The sequence below is a fragment of the Equus asinus genome, chromosome 2 (genome assembly GCF_041296235.1).
Source record: "Equus asinus isolate D_3611 breed Donkey chromosome 2, EquAss-T2T_v2, whole genome shotgun sequence".
In the NCBI taxonomy this organism is placed as follows: Eukaryota; Metazoa; Chordata; class Mammalia; order Perissodactyla; family Equidae; genus Equus; species Equus asinus.
Window position 1 is genome coordinate 154382355 of NC_091791.1, and position 21766 is coordinate 154404120.

Genomic DNA, 21766 nt, shown 5'->3' on the forward strand with positions numbered 1-21766 from the left:
AATTTATTGGTGCTTAGAAGTCAAGGAACGACTAAATAGCTAAGCCATGGGAGGACCAACTAGAAGCCACAATATAAATGCTTGACTGGACCTTCTTTTATTCTCTCCCTTCTGTCTTTCTCAGCACCTGATTTTATTTTCTCTTGCTGCAAACCAATTTTCTTCACAGTATTAGCAGGCAGCTCAGGAGCTCCTCAGGGAGACACAGGAGACACCAGGGTCAAAAGGGCGCTTTTCTAGTTTTAGTTCAGAAAATCCCTGGGAATAAGCTGATTGGCCAAATCCTGATCAGATGCCTACCACTGGACCAAACAGCTGAAGTGTGTGTGGGGGTGTCATGTAAACACCTGAGACTAAACTTTTGGGATGTGGAAGACAGAGGAATGCTGAGCATAGAAAATATTAACTCCATTATGAGGAGGAATGAGTGTGGTTTAGGCAGATACCAGGTGGGATGAGAAATTGAGGATACGTATGAGTAGTATAGATGGAACAGGAGATTATGGAGGGCTTAGAATTTACACAGTGGCATGTCTAGAGGCCAAAGCAATATGGTGTTTAGCTCTGGGAGCCATATTTAAAAACGGAAATAGACAAACTGTCGTGTCCAGAGTAGGGCAATCAGTAGATTGAGCGTAAGTTGTATAAGGGCAATAACTATTCAGGTTTCACTGGGTTTGGAAAGGAGGGGAAGATCCAAGACAGCGAAGAGAATTCAATAGGATTTAGGGTCAGTAAGAGGAGATTTTAAGGAGAGAAGCCAAGGATTTCCAGCTTAGAAGATGTGGGCATTTACAGAAATAGGGAAGCTAAAAGGAAGGAGTTAATAAGGGTAAATGGTACATTAAGTTTTAGACATACTGATTTTGAGATGTTAGTGGTATATCCCACAGCTGGAACTGCTATCAAGAGTTTGGAAATGTATGCTGGGGTTTAGGGAAAGATATTGTCAAATTGTCTATAGATAACATATCTGAAACTAGGAAAGAGGAAGGCCAGGCTGGGCTTCGGAGACAACCCGCATTTAAAATTGTGGGAAGAGAAAGAAGAGTAGGTGAAGGAGGAAGCTGGGGAAGGTTCAAGGAGGTAGGAGAACCAGGGAAGGGTAGAGTCTAAAGAAGTCAAAGCAGAATTTCAAGAAGGAAGAGATGGTGGCAGGGAAACGAGTAACGGAGGAAACTTGGAAAAGGCAATTGTATTCGGTGAGGTCTTTCGGATCTTTGGGGAAGAATGGTGTTGATTGCCAGGTGTTACAATTCATTCAAATTCATGCTGAGGCTTAATTTCTGCCAGCACGATGCTAGGTGCTGGGGACGGGAAAAGCAGCACAGTTCCGGACCCAAGAAGCTAACAGCGCCGGCCGAGGTGAGAAGTGAATGCACAATTAAGATACAATGTTGAAGATTCAAACAGAGGTTTGCACAAAATACGATAGAAGACCGAAGAGTGGGCGACCCCACAGGGCGGGACTGGGGAAGGGTGCGTAGGACGGTTTGCTGTTCAGGTACGTGCTGGGTCTCCAAAGATTCCACGGGGGCAATTCCAGCAGAACCAGCCCTCTGAGGCCATGGACAGCTCTTGGGGGACTGCGGGGAGATGGGGCCCCAGGCTACCTTGGCACCTGAGGGCGAAGGGGCGTTAGCAATATTTGGGTCCTATTTGAAAGACGCGGGATGCAGGAAAGACAGGCGAAAAGCGTCTCTAAATTCCTCCCACTTTCTCACCTAGGGCAGAAGAGATTAGGAGGGGTGGAAGCCAGGCCCTTTGGGAAGGTGGTGGACCAAAGGCCTCAGTTCCTTGGTCTTCGCTGCTCTTCTCGGCCCTCCGCACCGGACCGGAACGCTAGTGTCATAATGCCTAGTTTGGCGCCGGACGGGAAAAGCAGATGGACTTATACCGGAAAAGTGGAGAGCACGGTTGAGAAAAGGGGAGGACTTTGGCAGAACTCGCAGCTGGGCGCCAGCCCGGGAGGCGAGCCGCCGCTGGCCGGGTGTTGGTGCCTTCGGGACGTGGGGGACCGACACTGCCCTAGCAGGTGAGGGTTGAGGGGGTCGCCTGGCCGCGGCACTATTCCGTCTGAACTGCTCCGCAGACTCGAATCGGGAGCTAAACACCGGGGCTCTAGAGTTGGTTTTGCCGCTTATTAGCTGTGTGACCTCGGGTGATTTAATCTTGGAACCTCCGTTTCCTCATCTCTATACTTGGGATAATAATAGTACCTCTTAGGATTGTTGGGAGGAGTTAACGAAAATGCACTTAGAACAGTTTCTGGCACATGGTGAGCCCTGGATGTACACTTTTTACTAAGACTGCCCGCTTTTAGCTGCATCGGATACGTTGCCATCAAAACTCACCGTCAACTTCGGCCCAGGATCGTCCAGTTAGTAGGTTTGACTTTATGTTTATTGGTAAAACTATGAAACAAAACATTTATAATTAAAGTTATATTGTTAGAGAAGTAACAGCACTACCGAGGGTTTGGAAAATAGGTGAATAATATTACTCACAATTCCATCAGCCTACACACGATTTTAAGCCTTTTTTCTTTCCCCCGTAAATCTTTTTTGTCCATACATTTTTATACTCCTAATGTTAGCGTATATGCAATTTTGATTCCTCCTTATTTACCACTTAGTAGTGTAGCCTAAGCATGGGGTTCGTCAGAATCATTTTTATGATTGTACACATTCCACTTTATGGGTTTATTACTTGTTTTCCAGATTCCTGTATATGTAGAGGTAAAATCATTTAAGCACAATCAGTGAGGGAAATTTAAGTATTACCTGTGATTCTGGGACCTGTGATCAACTGTTTTTATTTTTTTCTGGTTCCTTTCTATTTTTAGTCCATGTGAAAACATATTGTTTACATGGTTTTCATTTATTCAGCAAACATTATTGAGCATCAGTTATGTTCAAGCCATAGTCCCTAAGATTAAGGAGGTCAGGGTAGTTAGGTAGACTGATAAGAGCAAGATTCTAAGTTTATGTAAGTTCTGTGAGAGGTATGCACAAGTTCTTATGAGAAAATGGAGAGAGAGCAATGTCAGTGCCCACCAGTCAGAACTGCCCTCCAGTTCCCTCCAGGAACATGCCTATGGTTGAACAAGTTCGGGTTATTACTCCTTGTAGTACGGGAGAACTCACACCATGGGAAACCATGGGGTGTCTCAGGAAGAGGCTATTATTAGATCTAGGCTTGTGTTAGGTGATTTTCAGCAAAGTAGTCAGGAGGTGGAGATAATTCTGCGATTAGTTATCGTAAATCTAATGTGGGGGAGAATCTTACCTATGTAGAGTAAGGCTAATGCCATGATTGGTCAAGATAAGCAGTCACTCCTATTAGCCAGGATAGTAGACTGTTTGGTCACTTTTGTGGTTTGAACAATGTTCTTTTTTATGTGTATGTGTGTTCAGATGTGATTACTGTTGGTCTTATTAGAGCTGAGGGTATTGCCCATGGATACAGGGGGGTTAGGCCAGGGAGTTGGGCACCTTTTGTAGGGCCTTGTGTACAATTTTAGAAGTTTGAATTTCTGGGAGGAATTGCTGAATTATTGTAAGAGGAGTGCCCTCATATTTAGACAGATCTCTTTTGTTGCCAGGCAAAGGATGGATTGGGAGAAGAGGGGGAGATTAGAGCCAGGGGGATGAGTTAGGACTTTGCTACTTAAAGGGTGTCCCATGGGCCAAGAACAAGGGCATCACCTGGGAGCTTGTTAGAAAAGCAGAATCTCAGGTCCCATTATACGCCTACTAAATCAGAAGCTGTATTTTAACAAAATTCCCAGATGATTCATAGGCACTCTAAAGTTTGAGAAGCCCTTTATTAGGGGAATTGCAGTATTCCTGGTAAGAAGCAGTAAGGCCCTAAACCAACACACTGATGGCTGAGGTGGAGAAAGGTGGAGATATTATTTATTCAACAAATATTAGAAGCCTCCTGCATGCATGGCACCATACTGGGAGCTGGGAGTACCACAGTGAAGATAGTCTCTCCCCTGAAGACACTTCCAGTCTGGTGGAGGAGACTGATAAGTGAACTGGGTAGTACGCTGTAGCAGGGGAAGTGTAAGTCCAGGATGCAGTGAGAAGACATCAGAGGGGCATCGGTCTTGGTGGAGTTGAATAGTCAAGGAAGGGTTCTTGGAGGAGGTAACCAATGTCTAGGCTAAGTCCCAAAGTATAAATTAGCCAGTCAAAATTGGTAGAGGGCATTCTTGGCCTAGGAGCATTAATTGGCCAAGAGCTGAAGCCCAGAGAGATAGTACTGGGTGACACTGATGGACCACAAGTATTCTCTGTGGTTGGAGCACAGAGTAGGGTGTGACTAGAGGTGAGGCTGGAGAAATGAGCAGAGGCCAGATCTGGGGGAGTCTTGTAGACCCTGTGAAGAAAGTTGGGCTTTATTCTGAAGACCATGAGAGAGCCTCTGAAGTGTTTTCTTTTTTTGAGGAAGACTGGCCCTGAGCTAACATCTGTGCCCATCTTCATCTTCTTTATATGTGGGACGCCTACCACAGCATGGCTTGCCAAGCGGTGCCATGTCCGCACCCAGGATCAGAACCGATGAACCCCAGGCCACTGAAGCGGAGTGTGCGCACTTAACCGCTGCACCACCGGGCCGGCCCCCGCCTCTGAAGTGTTTTAATCAGAGAAGATAAATGATCATTTTTGTATGTTGGGCCCTTCTAGATGCTGAGTGGTTGATGAGGCGGAGGTAAGGTTTGCAAGCCTGGAGGCAGGGAGCAGAGTGCAGTGATCTGAAAGAGAGAAGGTGTGACCCACCTGATTTGGGCAGTGAGGAAGGAGGGGCATTCTAGAAGGATGACCAGACCTGTGTTGTAGTTAGCCATTTTGACGTGGACTCTTAGGCAACTAAAGCAGGTAAGCTGGTTTGTTGGATTTTTGACATTTCTGAGGCTTAAAAAAAAATTTTTTTTTTAAATGTTTTTGGTGTTCCATTTAGTTTCTTATTCAGGACTGTGTTCTGAATAGTGGGCGAGTTTTTGGTTTTGCTTTTTCTTTCTTCTGGTCTCTGGGGCCAGGATAGGAGAAAAGCAAAGAAATTGGCCTTGCATATTTTCTTTCCTTTTAGGGGTAGCTGAAATAGTTAGAAGAGGGGACTATTCTTGCCTTCCTGATTCTGGTAGCACTTCCTGCCAGCACTCATTAAATGTTGCTGCTAAAAGCAAAGTTGTTATTTTATTAGAGCTATAAAAGTTATATTGCTAATGTTTTGCATATAGACAGGCAGCAGCATCTGGTGGAAGGACTTAAGGCTAGAGTTCTAGTTCTAACTTTGGTACTGACTAGCAGTGTGAGCTTCGGCAAGTCACTTCACCTGTTGGTGTCAATTTCCTAGAGAAAGGAAATATCTAGTTGACTTGTCTTACAATGTCCAGGTAATGTCCAGGGGTTCCTTAGAGTGGATGTAGGGTCGGCTTGTGGCTTTTTTTTTAAGTAAACTTTTAATTTTAGAGTAGTTTTAGATTTACAGAAAAATTGCAAAGATTGAGTGCAGAGAGTTCCTATATACCCCTCACCCAGCTTCTCCAATTGTTAACATCTTAACATTACTGCAGTCCATTTGTCACAACTAGGAAACTAACATTGGTACATTCCTATTAGGTAATCCTTATGTGGGTTAAATGAGATAATCTATGAGATAATCTATGTCAGAGTGGTTTGAAAATATTAAGAATAGTATTTAAATGTTATGGTATTATTGCTGCTGTTGCTTAGGTTCTTTCTTTGAGGAGCTCGAATAGTGACATGGTCAAAGCATTGTTACTCACAGTGTGGAGTGTGGGCTAGGAGCTTGTTAGACATGAAGAATCTTGGGGATCTTGTCAGACTTAATGCATCAGAGAGACCATCTGATCCTCTGAAGAATCCCTTTACGTAAGTGGCAGAGGTATTAACACAGCCTTACCCCTCTGGAAATGGAGGCCTCAAAAGATCAACTGCTTTAACTGAGGGTAAACAGCTTTATTCCGTTTAGCCATATGAAATTGCCAATATTCACAGTACTCATAACCTAGTAAGTGGGCAGAGCCAGGTGTCAAGTCCTAGTTTTCTGACTCCACATAGAATGCTCACTATAGTCCCTTTTTTTCCCCCCGTTTTTCCTCCTCAAAGCCCCCCGGTACATAGTTGTGTATTTTTAGTTGTGGGTCCTTCTAGTTGTGGCATGTGGGACGCCACCTCAGCATGGCCTGATGAGCAGTGCCATGTCCACGCCCAGAATCCGAACCGTCGAAACCCCGGGCTACCAAAGCAGAGTGTGCGAACCCGACCACTCGGCCACGGGGCCAGCCCCATGTAGTCTGTTTTTTCACAGATGAAGTACTAGAGTGTCCAGTCACTTGGCTGAGGTCTTAGAGTGAATTGATTTAATATTTTATTTTAGGAACCAATTGTTTCTTTAAAAATCCAGCATAAAAATTTGCTTTAAAATTGATGAAACCTCTTTAGGTGGCTTTTAGCACATACTTGAATAATTTTTGGGTTGATCATTAGCTCCATGAAGGGGCCTGTGTTTTTATTCATCTTGGTGTTTTTTTTTTTTCACACTGCAGTGGGATGCATTACGTACAGTGCAAATAGTGCTCTGCTCATAGTAGGGCCTGGGTAAATATTTATAGGATTAGAAAGTAAGTTCATGAATTTCATAATACATGATCCATGTTGAATCTGAAATTGTGGTACATTCGTTACTATACTGGTAACTCTTCAATGTCTCTTCTGTTATAGGTGAAATTGGGCTATTTGCTGCAACTTCTTTTCCTGGTAGCCCAGCGAGAAATTTACATTTTGACTTTTTATTACCATGGCTTTGGTTCACAAATTGCTGAATGGCACTTGTATTCTCAGAAAATGCCCAAAGCCAAGTGTTGCCTTGTATCCATTTTTGGGTACTCGCTTTGCAGACTATTGTTCCAGTAGTCTTCAGAAACCAGCGGCTGTTCCTGGCAAAGCTTCCTCTCAGAGGAAGACTGAAGGGGATTTGCAAGGACATCACCAAAGAGATGTTGCGTTGGATATAACCTGTCCTGAGGAGAAGCCTGAAGTTAGTTTTGATAAAGCAATTAAAGATGAATTAAAGAACCATTTTTGGCGTTTGAAGGATGATATTGTGAATCGCTGGATAGGCCCTGAAGGCCGCCCTCTGCATGAGGTCTTGCTGGAACAAGCGAGGGTTGTCTGGAAGTTCCGTGGAAAAGAAGATTTGGATAAGTGGATAGTGACTTCTGATAAGACAATTGGAGGCAGAAGTGAAGCGTTCCTGAAAATGGGCAAGAATAACCAAAGTGCACTGCTGTATGGCACTCTGAGCTCTGACACACCTCAGGATGGGGAGAGCAGCCGCAGTGGGTACTGTGCAATGATATCCAGGATTCCAAGGGTAGGTGAGGCCCAGGAGCCTCAGTTTTCTAGTGGACTGGGTGAACTTCACTGTAGCATGGACTGTAGCAGACAACTTTTGTTTCTGGAAATGAGAACACCTGTCATCTCTTCTGCGTGTGGGGTTAAATAACTACTGGGCACAAGTATAAAGTGGCAGCACAAAGGGGAAGTGGTTCTTGAGGAGGAGTTCCTTGTTTCTGGGCATCACCTTGGGCCATGGGGGGCATTCTTATGTTTGAGGAGCTCTGAGAGGTTAGACATTTGAAAAATGATCTGGGGAGATTCGTATCTCCTCTATCATAGACCATGGAACCGGTAATGTCCAGGGGTTCCTTAGAGTGGATGTAGGGTCGGCTTGTGGCTTTTTTTTTAAGTAAACTTTTAATTTTAGAGTAGTTTTAGATTTACAGAAAAATTGCAAAGATTGAGTGCAGAGAGTTCCTATATACCCCTCACCCAGCTTCTCCAATTGTTAACATCTTAACATTACTGCAGTCCATTTGTCACAACTAGGAAACTAACATTGGTACATTCCTATTAGGTAAATTCCAGACTTTATTGGATTTCATTAGTTTTCCCACCAATACCCTTTTTCTATTCCAAAATACCACATTGCATCTATTGTCATGTCTCCTTAGTCTCCTCTTGTCTGTGACAGTTTCTTAGTCTTTTCTTATTGTTCCTGAGGATTTGAGAAATTCTGATCAGGTATTTTGTAGAATGACCCTCAACTGGGGGTTTTCTGATTTTTTTGTCCTGGTTAGACTGGGGTTCTGGGTTTTTAGGAATAATACCACAGAGTTGAAGTACCTTCTCATCACATCATCTCAGGGGTACATGCTAGCAACATGACTTATCACTGATGTGTTAACCTTGATGACCAGGTCAAGGTAGTGTTTGCCAGGTTACTCCGTTGTTCAGTCACTTGTTTTTCTCTCGTTTCCATACTCTGTTCTTTGGAAGCAAGTCACTGAGCGCACCTACATTCACTGCGTGTGGTGGGCCGTGAGATTAAGCTCTATCTCCTGGAAGGGGTGGTGTTTACATAAATTATTTGGGATTCTTCAGTAAGGAAGATTTGTTTCTTCTCCCACGCCTATTTATTCAGTCAGTCATTTAGTATGAACTCACACTTTGGATTATAATCCAATATTGTGTTATTTATTTTGTTACTCAAATTGTTCCAGCTTTGGCCATTGGGAGCTCTTTCAGGTTGGCTCCTGTCCCTTTGACGTGCCCCCATCCTTTTGTTTTTTGAGCACTTTTTGGGACTACAAGATGCTCTAAGCTCAACTTGTATTTTCCCTGTTCCAACCCTAGAATTATCCATTTCTCAAAGGGGCCTTGGTTCCTTTTTTTGGAGAATGGTATTAGAAACTGAGATCTGTGCACGGTGTCCTTGTTCCTCCTGGTTGGCACTACTTCTAGGCCCTCTCAGTGGACACAGCTAGGAAATACATGTATGCATATCAACCTGTGGAAACTCACATCTATAATTGTATCTATGTTATGCTAAATATGAGTTCACCTTAATGTTCTGACTAATCTAGGACCATGTGATTCATTCTAGCTTTCCCCTTGTTTATATGTAATTTCTCTCTGTAGCACTGAGAAACCTGTCTCCCACCGTTCACCGTCCATTTAATTATTAATTCAGCCTCACTATACATGTCAAGCAGTTTTAGATTTTTTTTTTCCTGAGGAAGATTAGCCCGGAGCTAACATCTGTGCTAGTCTTCCTCTATTTTGTATGTGGTTTGTCACCACAGCATGGTTGACGAGTGGTGTAGGTCCACGCCCAGGAGCCGAACCCGTGAACCTGGGCCCCCGAAGTGGAGTGAGCTGAACTTATCTGCTATGCCACGCAGCCAGCCCCTAGAATTTTTAACCCATAACCCTGTGAGAAACAACTTTACCTTCCAGAGTACAGTGTTTATGTATAGTTTCTTTTGTCTTTAGCCTCACAGTTTCCAGTCAGAACCCTATTTTCCAAAGTTCCTTAGGTCAGCTCCTTCGTCTGACTGCTAGTCTGTGGCTTTTTGCCAATTTGCTGACCAGGCGTCGTTTCAGGGTGGCCCTGGAGAGGCTCCTGTGCCTGGCCTTGGCCACAGCCTCTGAATGTTTGCTTGGATATTGTGCTTTAAAGAGAAAGGCAAATGTTAGGAGTAGTATTAGGCTACCTCTCTCCTGATAATGATGAAAGAGAAAGGTATGTGTTCTTTGGGAGGCAACAAACTATGCATACAAGATCTTTTTTTCTGGACCTGAAAATCCACAGAATGGATCGGGTCAGTCCACAGGAGAAAATAATTTTCTGGCTGGATACCCACTTTGGAGTCATTAAATTAGTTGCTAACATTTGTTAAGTCACCCTGCCAATCCTTGTGCTGATTACTTTATATGCGCTATCCCTTTTATTCCTCACGACAACCCTGTAAGGTATGATCACCCCAATTTTACAGATGAGGAAACTGAGTCCTGGGGAGATTTAGTAACTTGGCCAAAGTTCACAGCTAGTAAATAATCGTTCATATCTGAGCACTGGTATTCTTGAAGTCAGAGTACCTCTGAGATTGATAGAAACAAACACGTTTGGAAGTTAACACTAAATCTCACTTTTAGAGAGAGAGAGAGACAGCATTGATAGTTTTTATGAACACAGATTTTGGAGTTTAACAGGGCTGGATCTACCACTAATTAGTTGAGTGCTCAGTTTCTTCGTCTGTAAAATGGAGTACAATGATAGTACCTACCTCAGGGCTGTTGTGATGATTAAATTATGCATGCAAGGTGCTTCATGTAAGTGTTCAATGGATGGTAACTGTTGTTATAAAATATCAGGTTTTTTTGATGAGGAAGATTGTCCCTGAGCCAACATCTGTTGCCAATCTTCCTCTTTTTACTTGAGGAAGATTGTCCCTGAGTTAACGTCTGTGCCAGTCTTCCTCTGTTTTGTATATGGGATGCCGCCACAGCATGGCTTGGTGAGTGGTGTATAGATCTGCATCTGAACCGGCAAACTCCAGGCGCTGAAGTGGAGCACACACTTAAGCACTAGACCACCAGGCTGGCCCCCAAAATATCAGTTTTAAAACTTGAGATTTTTCATAGTTTTCTCATTTATGGGAAGACAGCTGTCATAAAATGGCCTACTCAGAAGCCATGGCTCTGAGGGAAGGACGAGGGAAGGAAAGTACATACAGTAATTCACTGCCATTCTGTGAACACAGGTGAGTGCCTTCCCCAGGTGAACGCTGTCCTGAGCCAATCACGTCTTAAACATTACCTTAGAAACATAACTCTGTCAGGATTTTGTACTAAAATAAGAATCACTAGATTTACCTGTCTATGGTAGTAGAAAGCCAAAAAAGGCAGAAAAATGGTTAGTGGAACCTTTTGATGCTGCTGACTTGGTGATGACTCACATTTTGCTAATAGTGGAAAATGAGGTGAAATTAACTTTCCTTTTTGTACCTTAGGGCCCTTTTGAGAGAAAGAGGTCTTATGATTGGTCCCAGTTTAACACACTGTATCTCCGTGTCCGTGGAGATGGTCGGCCTTGGATGGTGAATATCAGGGAGGACACGGATATAATCCAGAGGAAGAATCAGATATACAGTTACTTCATGTTCACCCGGGGGGGGCCCTACTGGCAGGATGTCAAGGTAACAGCACAAGTCTTTACTGTTTATGAAAATAAGGTCTCTTGAGATTATGGTTACATTGTAGTTTTTTTTTCTTACTAATCCTTCTTGAAAGATGTGGGGAGGGAAGGAGGGAAGAGGACCTGGGGGCAAGACTGACATAATTGACTTTTTCTTTCATTAATATGTATGTTAGCTTACTACCAGTAAATGTTTTTGATAAGGATCTGGCCAGGTCCATGCTAAGTCATGGGTACATCTCTGCTCTGTGCCCAAGTAGATGTTTCTTTTTAAGTTTCTGCCATGTCATCTCCTCCAGGCAACTCCACTAAGCTAGTGTCCCTACGTTAATAGAAAGGCTCCCTTAAGAGAAATAAACACTTCATACTTTACAATCATAAAAATTTTTATTTCTTGGTAATATAAAGCAGTCTTATTTTGTGAGTGAGAAGAAGCTTTGAGATGGTAAATGATGTTAACCTGGAGGAAAATAAGTGGAAATTCAGGAAGTGAGGGCAAAATCAAGTACTCATTCCTTCTGCCTACTGAAGATTTTTAATCCATAAATTCAAAAGAAAGTCCCCATTTTGCTTATATTCAAACCTAAGGGTCATCCTGGCTTCCTTTCTCCCTCACCCTGCATCCAGTTGATCAGTAAGTCCTGTCACCTCTACTTCCAGAGTACACCCAGAATCTGATCTTTTCTAGCCATCTCTTCTACTCAAACCCTAATCCAGGCCTTTGGATTACTGCAGCAGCTTCTTTATTGATTTCCTTCTTTGTCCTCTTGCCCCTTAAAATCTACTCTTCACACAGCAGCCAGAGTGATTCATTAGTTCAGATTGCATCACTCACATGTTTAAAACCCTCCAGTAGTTTCTCCTTACAATTAGAATAAAGTCCGAACTCCTTAACGTGGCCCACATGGCCGTTCTACCTCCCTCCTCCACACTGGCCCCTCTGCTGTGGGTCAGACTCAGCAAGCTCTTTTCTGTCTCAGAGCCTTGTACTTACTGTTGTATGTGCTGCTGTGCTCTTCCCCCATATCTTCACCTGCTTTCTCTTTGTATCATTCACTTCTCAGCTCAAAAGTCACCTCAGGCCTTTCCTGATCCCTCTAGCTAAAGTTGCACCCTCTAACTCAGTCACTTTCAGTAACACCACCCTGTTTAATTTTTTCATAGAATTTATCACTGAGTAAAATTATTTTTACTTTTTTTTTTGAGGAAGATTAGCCCTGAGCTAACATTTGCTGCCAGTCCTCCTCTTTTTGCTGAGGAAGATTGGCCCTGAGCTAACATCTGTGCCTATCTTGCTCTATTTTATATGTAGGACGCCTGCCACAGCATGGCTTGATAAGTGGTGTGTAGGTCTGCAGCCGGGATCCAAACTGGTAAACCCTGGGCTCCCAAAGTGGAGCGCGTGAACTTAACCACTATGCCACCAGGCCCCTATTTTTACTTTCAAAAAATTTTTTAAAAGGAATTTTACTCTTGGTTTATTGTCATTCTCTATGCTACTCCCCTGGAACATAAATCCGTAAATTCTGAGAGCAGAACCTTGTCTGTATTATTCATAGCTGCTTCCCCTATACCTAGAATAGCGCCTAACATAAAATAGGCACTCAGTTACATATTTGTGCACTAATATGGATATATAACCAAAAAATTATGACATGTAACACTTGTATACAAATAATATGTATAATGGATTATTAAAGAAGTATTTCATTATAGAAAATTTGCAAAATGCAGAAAAGGAAAAAATCTTGAAGTACCACTACTGATAGGTAAAATATTATTTTCATTTTAGTGTAACCACACTTTTCTATTTATACTTTTTTTTAACAAAAATGGTATTGTGCTAATGCTGTTTTATGTGTATTTTGTTCACTGAACTGATTTTATATACAACATTCTGTTGAAATATATTTGTACATCATTTTTAATGTCTGTGATATTTTAGTATAGAAATAGAGCACAATTTACTTAATCCATCCTCTTTTATTGGTACATTTGGGTTGTTTTCAGAGTTTTTCATTATGAGACCAAACTCTGAGGTAAACATCCCTAATTATTTTCTTAGGATATATTCCTGGAAATAAAATTCCTAGAATAAATGATATGTACATTTTTAAGGGCTTTTTTGCTGCACATTGCCAATTATTCTCCAGTATCACTACCATTTATTTAATCATTAACAATTACTTTCTTTCCTGAAAATACACATAGTTATAATCTTTGGCTGGAAGTAATAGTTTTTTGCAACAGTTCTCTTTAAATTATTGAGGGAGCCAAAACAATCTTGAGAAAAAAGAACGAAGCTGGAGGCATCACAATCCCTGACTTCAAAATATACTACAGGGGCCGCCCCAGTGGCACAGCAGTTAAGTGCGCACGTTCCACTTGAGCTGCCTGGGGTTTGCCGGTTCGGATCCCAGGTGCGGACATGGCACTGCTTGGCAAAGCCATCTGTGGTAGGCATCCCACATATAAAGTAGAGGAAGATGGGCACGATGTTAGCTCAGGGCCAGTCTTCCTCAGCAAAAAGAGGAGGATTGGCAGCAGTTAGCTCAGGGCTAATCTTCCTAAAATATATATATATATATATATATATATATATATATATACCACAAAGCTATAGTGATCAAAACAGCATGGTACTGGCACAAAAACAGACACACAGATCAATGGAACAGAATTGAAAGCCCAGAAATGAAACCACACATCTGTGGACAGCTAATCTTAGACAAAGGAGCCAAGAATATACAACGGAGAAAGGAGAGTCTTTTCAATAAACGGTGTTGGGAAAACTGGACAGCCATATGCAAAAGAATGAAAGTAGACCATTATCTTACACCATACACAAAAATTAACTCAAAATAGATTAAAGACTTGAATGTAAGATCTGGAACCATAAAACTCCTAAAAGAACATATAGGCAGTACACTCTTTGACATCAGTCTTAGCAGCTTCTTTCAAATACCATGTCTACTCAGGCAAGGGAAACAAAAGAAAAAATAAACAAATGGGACTACATGAGACAAAAAAACTTCTGCAAGGCAGTGGAAACTATGAACGAAATGAGAAGACAGCCCACCAACTGGGAGAAAGTATTTGCAAACCATTTATCTGACAGGGGATTGATTTCCAAAATACATAAAGAACTCATACAACTTAACAACAAAAAAATGAAAATCCAATCAAAAAATGGGCAGAGGTTATGAACCGACATTTTCCAAAGAAGATTATAAATGGCCAACAGGCACATGAAAAGATGTTCAACATCACTAATTATTAGGTAACAAATCAGAACTGCAGTGAGGTATCACCTTACACCTGTCAAAATGGCTATAGTTAACAAAATGAGAAATAATAAATGTTGGAAAGGAGGTGGAGAAAAGGGAACCCTCATACACTGCTGGTGGGAATGCAAACTGTGCAGCTACTATGGAAAATAGTATGGAGATTTCTCAAAAAATTAAAAATAGAATTACCATGTGATCCAGTTTTCCCACTACTAAGTATTTATCAAAGGGCATGAAATCAGTAATTCAAAAAGATAAGTACACTCATATGTTCATTGCAGCATTAATCACAATAGCTAAGACTTGGAAGCAGCCCAAGTGCCCATCAATAGATGAATGGATAAAGAAGATGTGTATATATACAATGGAATATTATTCAGTCACAAAAAAGAATGGAGTACTGATATATGTTACAACATGGATGAACCTTGAAGACATTATGCTACATGAAATAAGCTAGACACAAAAAGACAAATATTTTATAATTCCACTTATATGAGGTAATAGGCAAATTCATACAGTCAGAAAGTAGAACAAAAGTTACCAGGGGCAAAGATGGGGAATTATTATTTATACAATGGAACACTACTCAGCCATAAAAGGACAAAATTGTGCCATTTGCAGCAACATGGATGGACCTTGAGGGTATTATACTGAGCAAAATAAGTCAAACAGAAAGACAGACACCATATGATTTCACTCATATGTGGAAGATCAACAAACACATAGGTAAGGAGAAGGATTAGTGGTTACCAGAAGAGAAGGAGGTGAGGGAGGGTGAAAGGGGTAAACAGGCACATATTTGTGGTGACAGATAAAAACTGGACTGTTAGTGGTAAACATGATGCAGTTTCTATACAGAAACTGAAATATAATAATATACACCTGAAATTTACACAATGCTGTAGGCCAATATGACCCCAATAAAATAATTTTTTAAAAAGATAAATAAGGGAAAGTGTTGGGGAAGAGATTTTTAAAAATCAAATGTTATCAATTGTTCACTTCATGAATAATTCTCCTTTGGTAAATGGAAGTAGGAGGCTCTGATTATAGAGAAAACAGGAAAATGTTGGAAGAACTGTGTATTAGTTTTCTGTTACTTGTAGACAGAAAACAACTATTTATCCTTTTCTTTTTATTCAAGCTTTACAGATTGAATGTTCCTTCTTCAGTTTTTTCCAGGCTCAAAATTTCCAGTTCGCTTGGTGTGGAGAGTGGTCTTAGACAGTTATGTGCCTAAAAAGAGATTAGTTTGAGGGGACCAGTGGGGTGGGTGACACATACTCCTTGGATGGCAAGCAGGTAGCGTTGATTCCATTTCCAAAATAGATTTTAAATGATGAGGTAGATGAAGTGCCAAACTAGGATTTAAAATGAGAAATTCACAGAAGGGGTCCCTTCCAGGTTGGTTTGACAGAAATGAAGGGAGCAGTTGAAATGAGGATGTGACTACACTTAGATTTGCTGTGTGAGCAACATGATCTTGTGCAATGGTGGCTTATTGTATCAGCTTTGAATTGCATTTGTTTTTGTGTGAACAAGTGTTTTTGGTGATAATCTGAACAGTACATTTTATTTTTTAAAATTCGTTTTTATTTTTTGGTTCAAAAATCAAAATGATATAAAGAGATGTACATTGAGAAGTCTCATTCCCACTCATGTTCCTGTTCACCCTTTTCCCGCCCACCCTCTATAGTAACCCCTTTTATTAGTTTCTTGGGTAGCTTTGTAGTTTCTTTATTCAAACACAAGCAAATATGAATGTATATTATTTTCTCCCTCTTTTAACTCAAAAATAAAAATAGCATACTTTATGCACCTTCTGCACCTGTTTATATTTTTTAAATTTAGATCCTGGAAAACTTCCATATCACTACATGGAGTTATTCTTCATTGTTATTTTGTTTGGTATTTGTGGATAGCCCACAGTTGATTGAACAAGTCCTGTGTTGATGGACACTTGGAATGTTCCCAATTGCTATAGTAAATCATGTTGCCAGGAACACCCCCACGTGCAAGGTCATTTTGTGTACGTACAGGTATGTCTTTAGGCTGACTTCCTCCAAGTGAGATGACCGTGCAAAGGGTAAATGCTTTGTTATTTCGATCTATATTGTCAAAGCATCCTCCAAAGGATTTGTACCATTTTTGCTCTCCCATCAGTAATGAAATAACAGTGGCTGTTTCCACAGCCTCACCACTGGAGTAAATTGTCAAACTTTTGGATTTTTGCCAGTCTGATAAGTGAGAAATGGTAATTCTCAGTGTAGTTTTGATTTGCATTTCTCTTGTTATGAGTGAGATTGAACACCTATTCATGTCTTTAAGGGCCAATTTGTATTTCTTTTTCTGTGAAGTGTCTGTTCATGTCTTTTGCTTGTCTTTCTGTTGGTGGTTGGCCTTTTTTCCCCTCGGGTTCTAGGAACTCTTTATTCGGAGATTGGCCTTTTGTCTGTGATATAAGCAATTAGTACACTTTCTACAAGGGAAAAACAGGTCCCTCCTCCTCAGACTCCATGTCAATCTCCCAGAGACAAGCACTGTTAACAGTTTCTGGCATATCCTTCAAGACATTTCTGTTAATATTGAAGAAGAATTTTTTTCTTTCTTGTTTTCCTCAACATTTTATTATGAAAAATCTCAGACAGACATAAAAATTAAAATGGCATAGTGAATGTCCAGATAGCCACCACCTGCATTTCTCAAGGAACATGTTGGCTGTATTTACTTTATATCTGCCTAGCCTTCCTCCTATTTGTTTATCAATCTATCTTTGTTTTAAATCTATGTTTTTATTTTAAAGTAAGTTGCTGACATCAGTACATTTTGCCCCTGAACATGCTTATCATTAGTCTTCAGTATTTATTTAGGGTTTTTTTGAGACCTTTTTAGAAAAATATAAATGAGATTATACTATAGATTTTGTCTGTATCTTCCTTTTTTACTAAAAGTATATTGTGGAAGTCTTCCCATTGCATCCTGTGTAGATCTACTTCATTTTTAAAAGTAGCTGTATAGTATTCAATTGTATGGCTGCACCATAATTTATTTAACCATTCCTGTATTTTTCTTTTTTTCTATTAGAAAAAGCTATATCTTTATGTGTTTGTTAGAGTTTATCTAAAATATAAATTCCTAAAAGTGAAATTGGTAAGTCAAAGTTAACGGCATTTCAAATTTTGCTAGAAATTGCTGTGTTAGTTTTCTATTGCTACATAACAAATTACTAAATTTAGCAGCTTAAAACAACACACATTTGTTCACTCACAGTCCTGTAGGTCATAAGTTGGGACACGGTGTGGCTGGGTTTGATGCTTGGGACCTTAGAGGCTGAAATCAAGGTGTCAGCTGGGCTGTGTTCTTCCTGCAGGCTCTGGGGAAGAATCCACTTCCAGGCTCATTCTGGGTGTTGGCCAAATTCAGTCCCTGTGATTGTAGGACTGACATCCTTATTTCCTCGCTGGTTGTCAGCTGGGGGCCACTCTCAGCTCCTAGAAGCTGCCTGTATTCCTTGCCATTTAGCTCCACCTTCAAAGCCAGCAGTGGGAAGTGGCCCCCTCCCCGCCCAACCTCTGGAAGCCCTCTTAGGCTTCTAATCTCTTTCATCAGAGTCCCTTCTATGGGCTTAAAAGTGTTTGTCAGGTCTACAGAGGATAATCTTCCTTATTTTAATGTCACCTGATTTGGGACCTTACTTCTGCACAGTCCCTCCCCAGCAGCACTGAGATTAGTCTTTGAATACCTGGAAGAAGGTGTCTGTACACCAGAAGGTGGACATCTTGAGGGGCATCTTAGAATCCTGCCTGCTGCAATCTCCAGCTGCCCTCTAAGAGTGGTACTAATTTGCACTCCTACTAACAGTATACAAGTGCGCGTGTTTCTTCCCATCTTTCTACTGGGTTGTTTAATCTTTTTCTCAGTTATTTGTAAAAGTTTTGTGTTTAGGGGGCCGGCCCCGTGGCTGAGTGGTTAAGTTCGCGTGCTCTGCTTCGGCGGCCTAGGGTTTCGCCAGTTTGGATCGGTTCCGACATGGCACTGCTCATTAGGCCACGTTGAGGCAGTGTCCCACATATCACAACTAGAAGGACCCACAACTGAAATATACAACTATGCACTTGAGGAATTTGGGGAGGAAAAGCAGAAAAAAAAAAAAGAAGATGGGCAACAGTTGTTAGCTCAGCTGCCAATCTTAAAAAAAAAAAAAAGTTTTGTGTTTAGGATACTAGTTTTTGTCCATAAATCTTACAAATTTTTTTTCCTAGTTTACCCTTTGTCTTTTGCCATCAGAAAGTTATAGTTGTACTCTACTGTATCACTTTTCCAGTGGGACTTCTGGTTAGAAAGGTTTTCATCTGTTTTCTTCTGGTGTTTATGTTATTTCATTTAAAAAAATTTATATCTATGATCCAAATGACTGGCCACTTGTCATAACTGCATATATTAAATAATTTAGAATTATTGTTTTATCATTGCAATTCCATACAAATGCCTCAGTTGCTTACATTTCATCTATGAAGTAAATGGTTTCTTCTTTCAGATTCCTTTCTCCAAATTTTTCTTCTCTAATCAAGGAAGAATCCGGGATGCCCAGTACCAGCTTCTGCTTGACAAGGTAACATTTTCCTGTACTTTCACTCAGAACTGTATTATCTCTAGTGAAACAGAACTCCTGTGAGGATGAGTTCAGTCCATTTTTGAGGGCTGACAAATGAAAGATGACAATTCCTACTCAAGGCCCCCCGTTATACCCAGAGAGATGTTGACTCAGACCTATCCTGTGAGGCAGCTCTCCATCCTGGAGGGGTCTCAGAATGGTCATCTTCTCAGCATGCCTGCATTTTATTTTAGCTTTAAAATAAGAGAACGGTATTAGAGTTCAGGAGAGCTTCAAGGAACCTCCATTAGACATCCATGTTGTCGTCACTAGTCTTAAGTGGCACTACTTTAAAGGGAGAGGAGAGGAAGTAGAATGTGGAAAGAAAAGCAGCCCTGTACTTCCTCTTATAATTTGCTGCAGCGTATGAGGAGTGTGGTAGACTTGCTAAGGACTGACAGTTCAAAGGCCCAGCTATAGTAATCCCCTCATGGAAGTTTAAAGGCCCAGCTATAGTAATCCCCTCATGGAAGTTTAAAGGCCCAGCTATAGTAATCCCCTCATGGAAGTTGAAAACTCAGGAATGACGTCAGCACATCAGTGTGGGATTTTGATCAATTTCTCTATTTTAAATTTAGATCTCTTCTATCGGATTCACCCTGGCTGATAAAGTGGATGGTCCCTTCTTCCTGGAAATAGATTTTATTGGAGTGTTTACTGATCCAGCCCACACAGAAGAATTTGCCTATGAAAATTCTCCAGAGCTTAACCCAAGACTTTTTAAATAGAGATTATGTGGTAGTTTTGTGTTATTAAACTGAGAGTTGTAGGATCCACAATGACACAGACAAAATAAAGTATTTCTTTGATGGCAACCAACTAATGGCTAGTATGTATTCCCTGAGACAAAGCTAAATGCTGCTGCTAAAAGGGACTATAAAGAGGGAAACACAGCATGAAACCAGATTCTGAGCTTTACCTTAACTTATAGAATGCAAGGACTCATGCAGAAGTACTATGTAAGTAACTGTTTTTGGCTAGAATGATTCCTATTAGGAATAATTCCTACAAGAGTAGGTGGTTTCCAAAGCAAGGAGTCTCTGACATTACTGTTGATGACTTTCTACCACTCTATTCCTTATAGGTTTCTTCTGTTTTCTAATCTACCTTTGAGGAAAGGAGACTGCCAAAGAATATTAAGGATGCTGTAGAAGTCACTGGGAAGAGATGCCTACTGTCTTAGTCTTCTTGGGCTGCTGTAAAAATCACCATAGACTGGGTGGCTTAAACAACATTCATTTATTTCTCCTAGTTCTGGAGGCTGGGAAGTCCAAGATCAAGGTGCCTGCAGATCTGGTGTCTGGTGAGTGTCCACTTCTTGGCTTGTAGCCAGCCGCCTTCTTGCTGTATCCTCATGGCCGAGAGGGAACAAGTGCTAGTCTTGCTCCTGATAAAGGCACTAATTCCATCATGAGGGCTCTACCCTCAGGACCTGATTACCTCCCAAAGGCCCCACTGTCAAGTACCATCACATTGGGAATTAGGGTTTCAACATAGGAATTTTGGGGGGACACAAACATGCAGTCCATAACACCTACTTGGAGAGCTGGTCCTCCAAAGATGCATGATCCTTACTAGTTCTTACTTTATAGTGACTTTTAGTATAACCACTCAGATATTAGGCTAATGTCCCCAAAGCTTCTCCAGTCATTTTAAGTATTACAGAGATTGCATATGCCAAAAATAAGGCCCTGATTAACAGTTTAAATTGATCAATTCTTGTCATCTTAGAGAGAGGAGGAGGTAGGAAGTTAATATAGCCAGAGTATGCTAAGAGCGCCAAGCTTAAAATAAAGAGAACACACAAAGGCTGATTAATAGCTTTTTCCATCATCTTGGCCTAAAGTCTATTTTGTATATTTTCATGTAATTGTCTTTTTATTTTTAAAACTTTAAAACTTTATTGAGGTATACTTTACATAACATAAAGTTCACCTAATTTTAGAAAATTTCCATCAGCCTAAAAAGAAACCTCAGTGCCCCTTTGCAGTCACTGTTCATTCCCACTCCCAGCCCCAGGTAACTACTAATCTGTTTTCTCTTTAGGTTATCTTCTCTGGATATTTTATATAAATAGAATCATACAATATGTGATCTTTTGTGTCTGGCTTCTTTTCACTTAGCATAATGTCTTTGAGGTTCATCCATGTGGTAGCATGTTATCAGTACTTCATTACTTTTTAGTGTATAATATTCTTTTTTAATCTATTCATCCACTGATGGACAGTTAGATTTTTCTCCACTTTTTGGCTACTATGAATAATACTGCTGTAAATATTTGCATACAAGTTTTTGTGTGGACACGTGTTTCATTTCTCTTGGGTATATACCTGGGAGTAGAATTACTGGGTCATATGGTAGATGTACATTTAATTTTAAGAAACTACCAAGCTCAGGGCTGGCCCAGTGGCGCAGCAGTTAAGTGTGCACGTTCTGCTTTGGTGGCCTGGGGTTTGCAGGTTTCCATCCGGGGTGTGGACATGGCACCGCTTGGCAAGCCATGCTGTGGTAGGCGTCCCACATATAAAGTAGAGGAAGATGGGCATGGATGTTAGCTCAGGGCCAGTCTTCCTCAGTAAAAAGAGGAGGATTGGCAGCAGATGTTAGCTCAGGACTAATCTTCCTCAAAAAAAAAAAAAAAGAAAAGAAACTACCAGGCTCTTTTCCAAAGTGGTTGTATCATTTTACCTTCCCAGCCACAGTGTATTTGACAGTTACCCAGTTTTCCTGATTGATCGGATCTCTGCCT

The 21766-nt window shown here is 41.0% G+C and overlaps 1 protein-coding gene across 7 annotated transcripts; it reads left to right on the forward strand.

Annotated features, from left to right (window-relative positions):
* The first annotated feature begins 1876 nt into the window (after positions 1 to 1876).
* Positions 1877 to 21106, forward strand: NDUFAF1 (NADH:ubiquinone oxidoreductase complex assembly factor 1). Of its 7 annotated transcripts, none has more exons than XR_011500216.1 (6): positions 1877 to 2035; positions 6756 to 7407; positions 10889 to 11074; positions 18901 to 18975; positions 19596 to 19976; positions 20102 to 21106. XR_011500216.1 is itself a non-coding variant. In XM_070503441.1 (6 exons), the coding sequence occupies exons 2-6, from the start codon at positions 6832 to 6834 to the stop codon at positions 19743 to 19745; spliced, it is 1053 nt and encodes a 350-aa protein (XP_070359542.1). In that variant the 5' UTR covers positions 1899 to 2035; positions 6756 to 6831; the 3' UTR covers positions 19746 to 19836. The 7 variants fall into 7 exon arrangements, 6 of the variants coding, with proteins under 6 accessions (XP_014712845.1, XP_014712847.1, XP_070359542.1 ...); XM_070503441.1 differs by lacking the exon at positions 20102 to 21106 and adding an exon at positions 17448 to 17513 and having other exon boundaries at positions 1899 to 2035; positions 19596 to 19836; XM_070503442.1 differs by lacking the exon at positions 20102 to 21106 and adding an exon at positions 17448 to 17513 and having other exon boundaries at positions 1979 to 2384; positions 19596 to 19836.
* Positions 21107 to 21766: the final 660 nt, after the last annotated feature.

Bases quoted from the DNA above. Each gene is read 5' to 3' on its own strand.
- NDUFAF1 (XM_070503441.1), top strand. From the start codon at position 6,832: ATGGCTTTGGTTCACAAATTGCTGAATGGCACTTGTATTCTCAGAAAA. The intron at 7,408-10,888 runs GTAGGTGAGGCC...TTTGTACCTTAG, and splicing joins TGATATCCAGGATTCCAAGG to GGCCCTTTTGAGAGAAAGAG. The intron at 17,514-18,900 runs GTAAGTCAAAGT...TTCTTCTTTCAG, and splicing joins AATTCCTAAAAGTGAAATTG to ATTCCTTTCTCCAAATTTTT.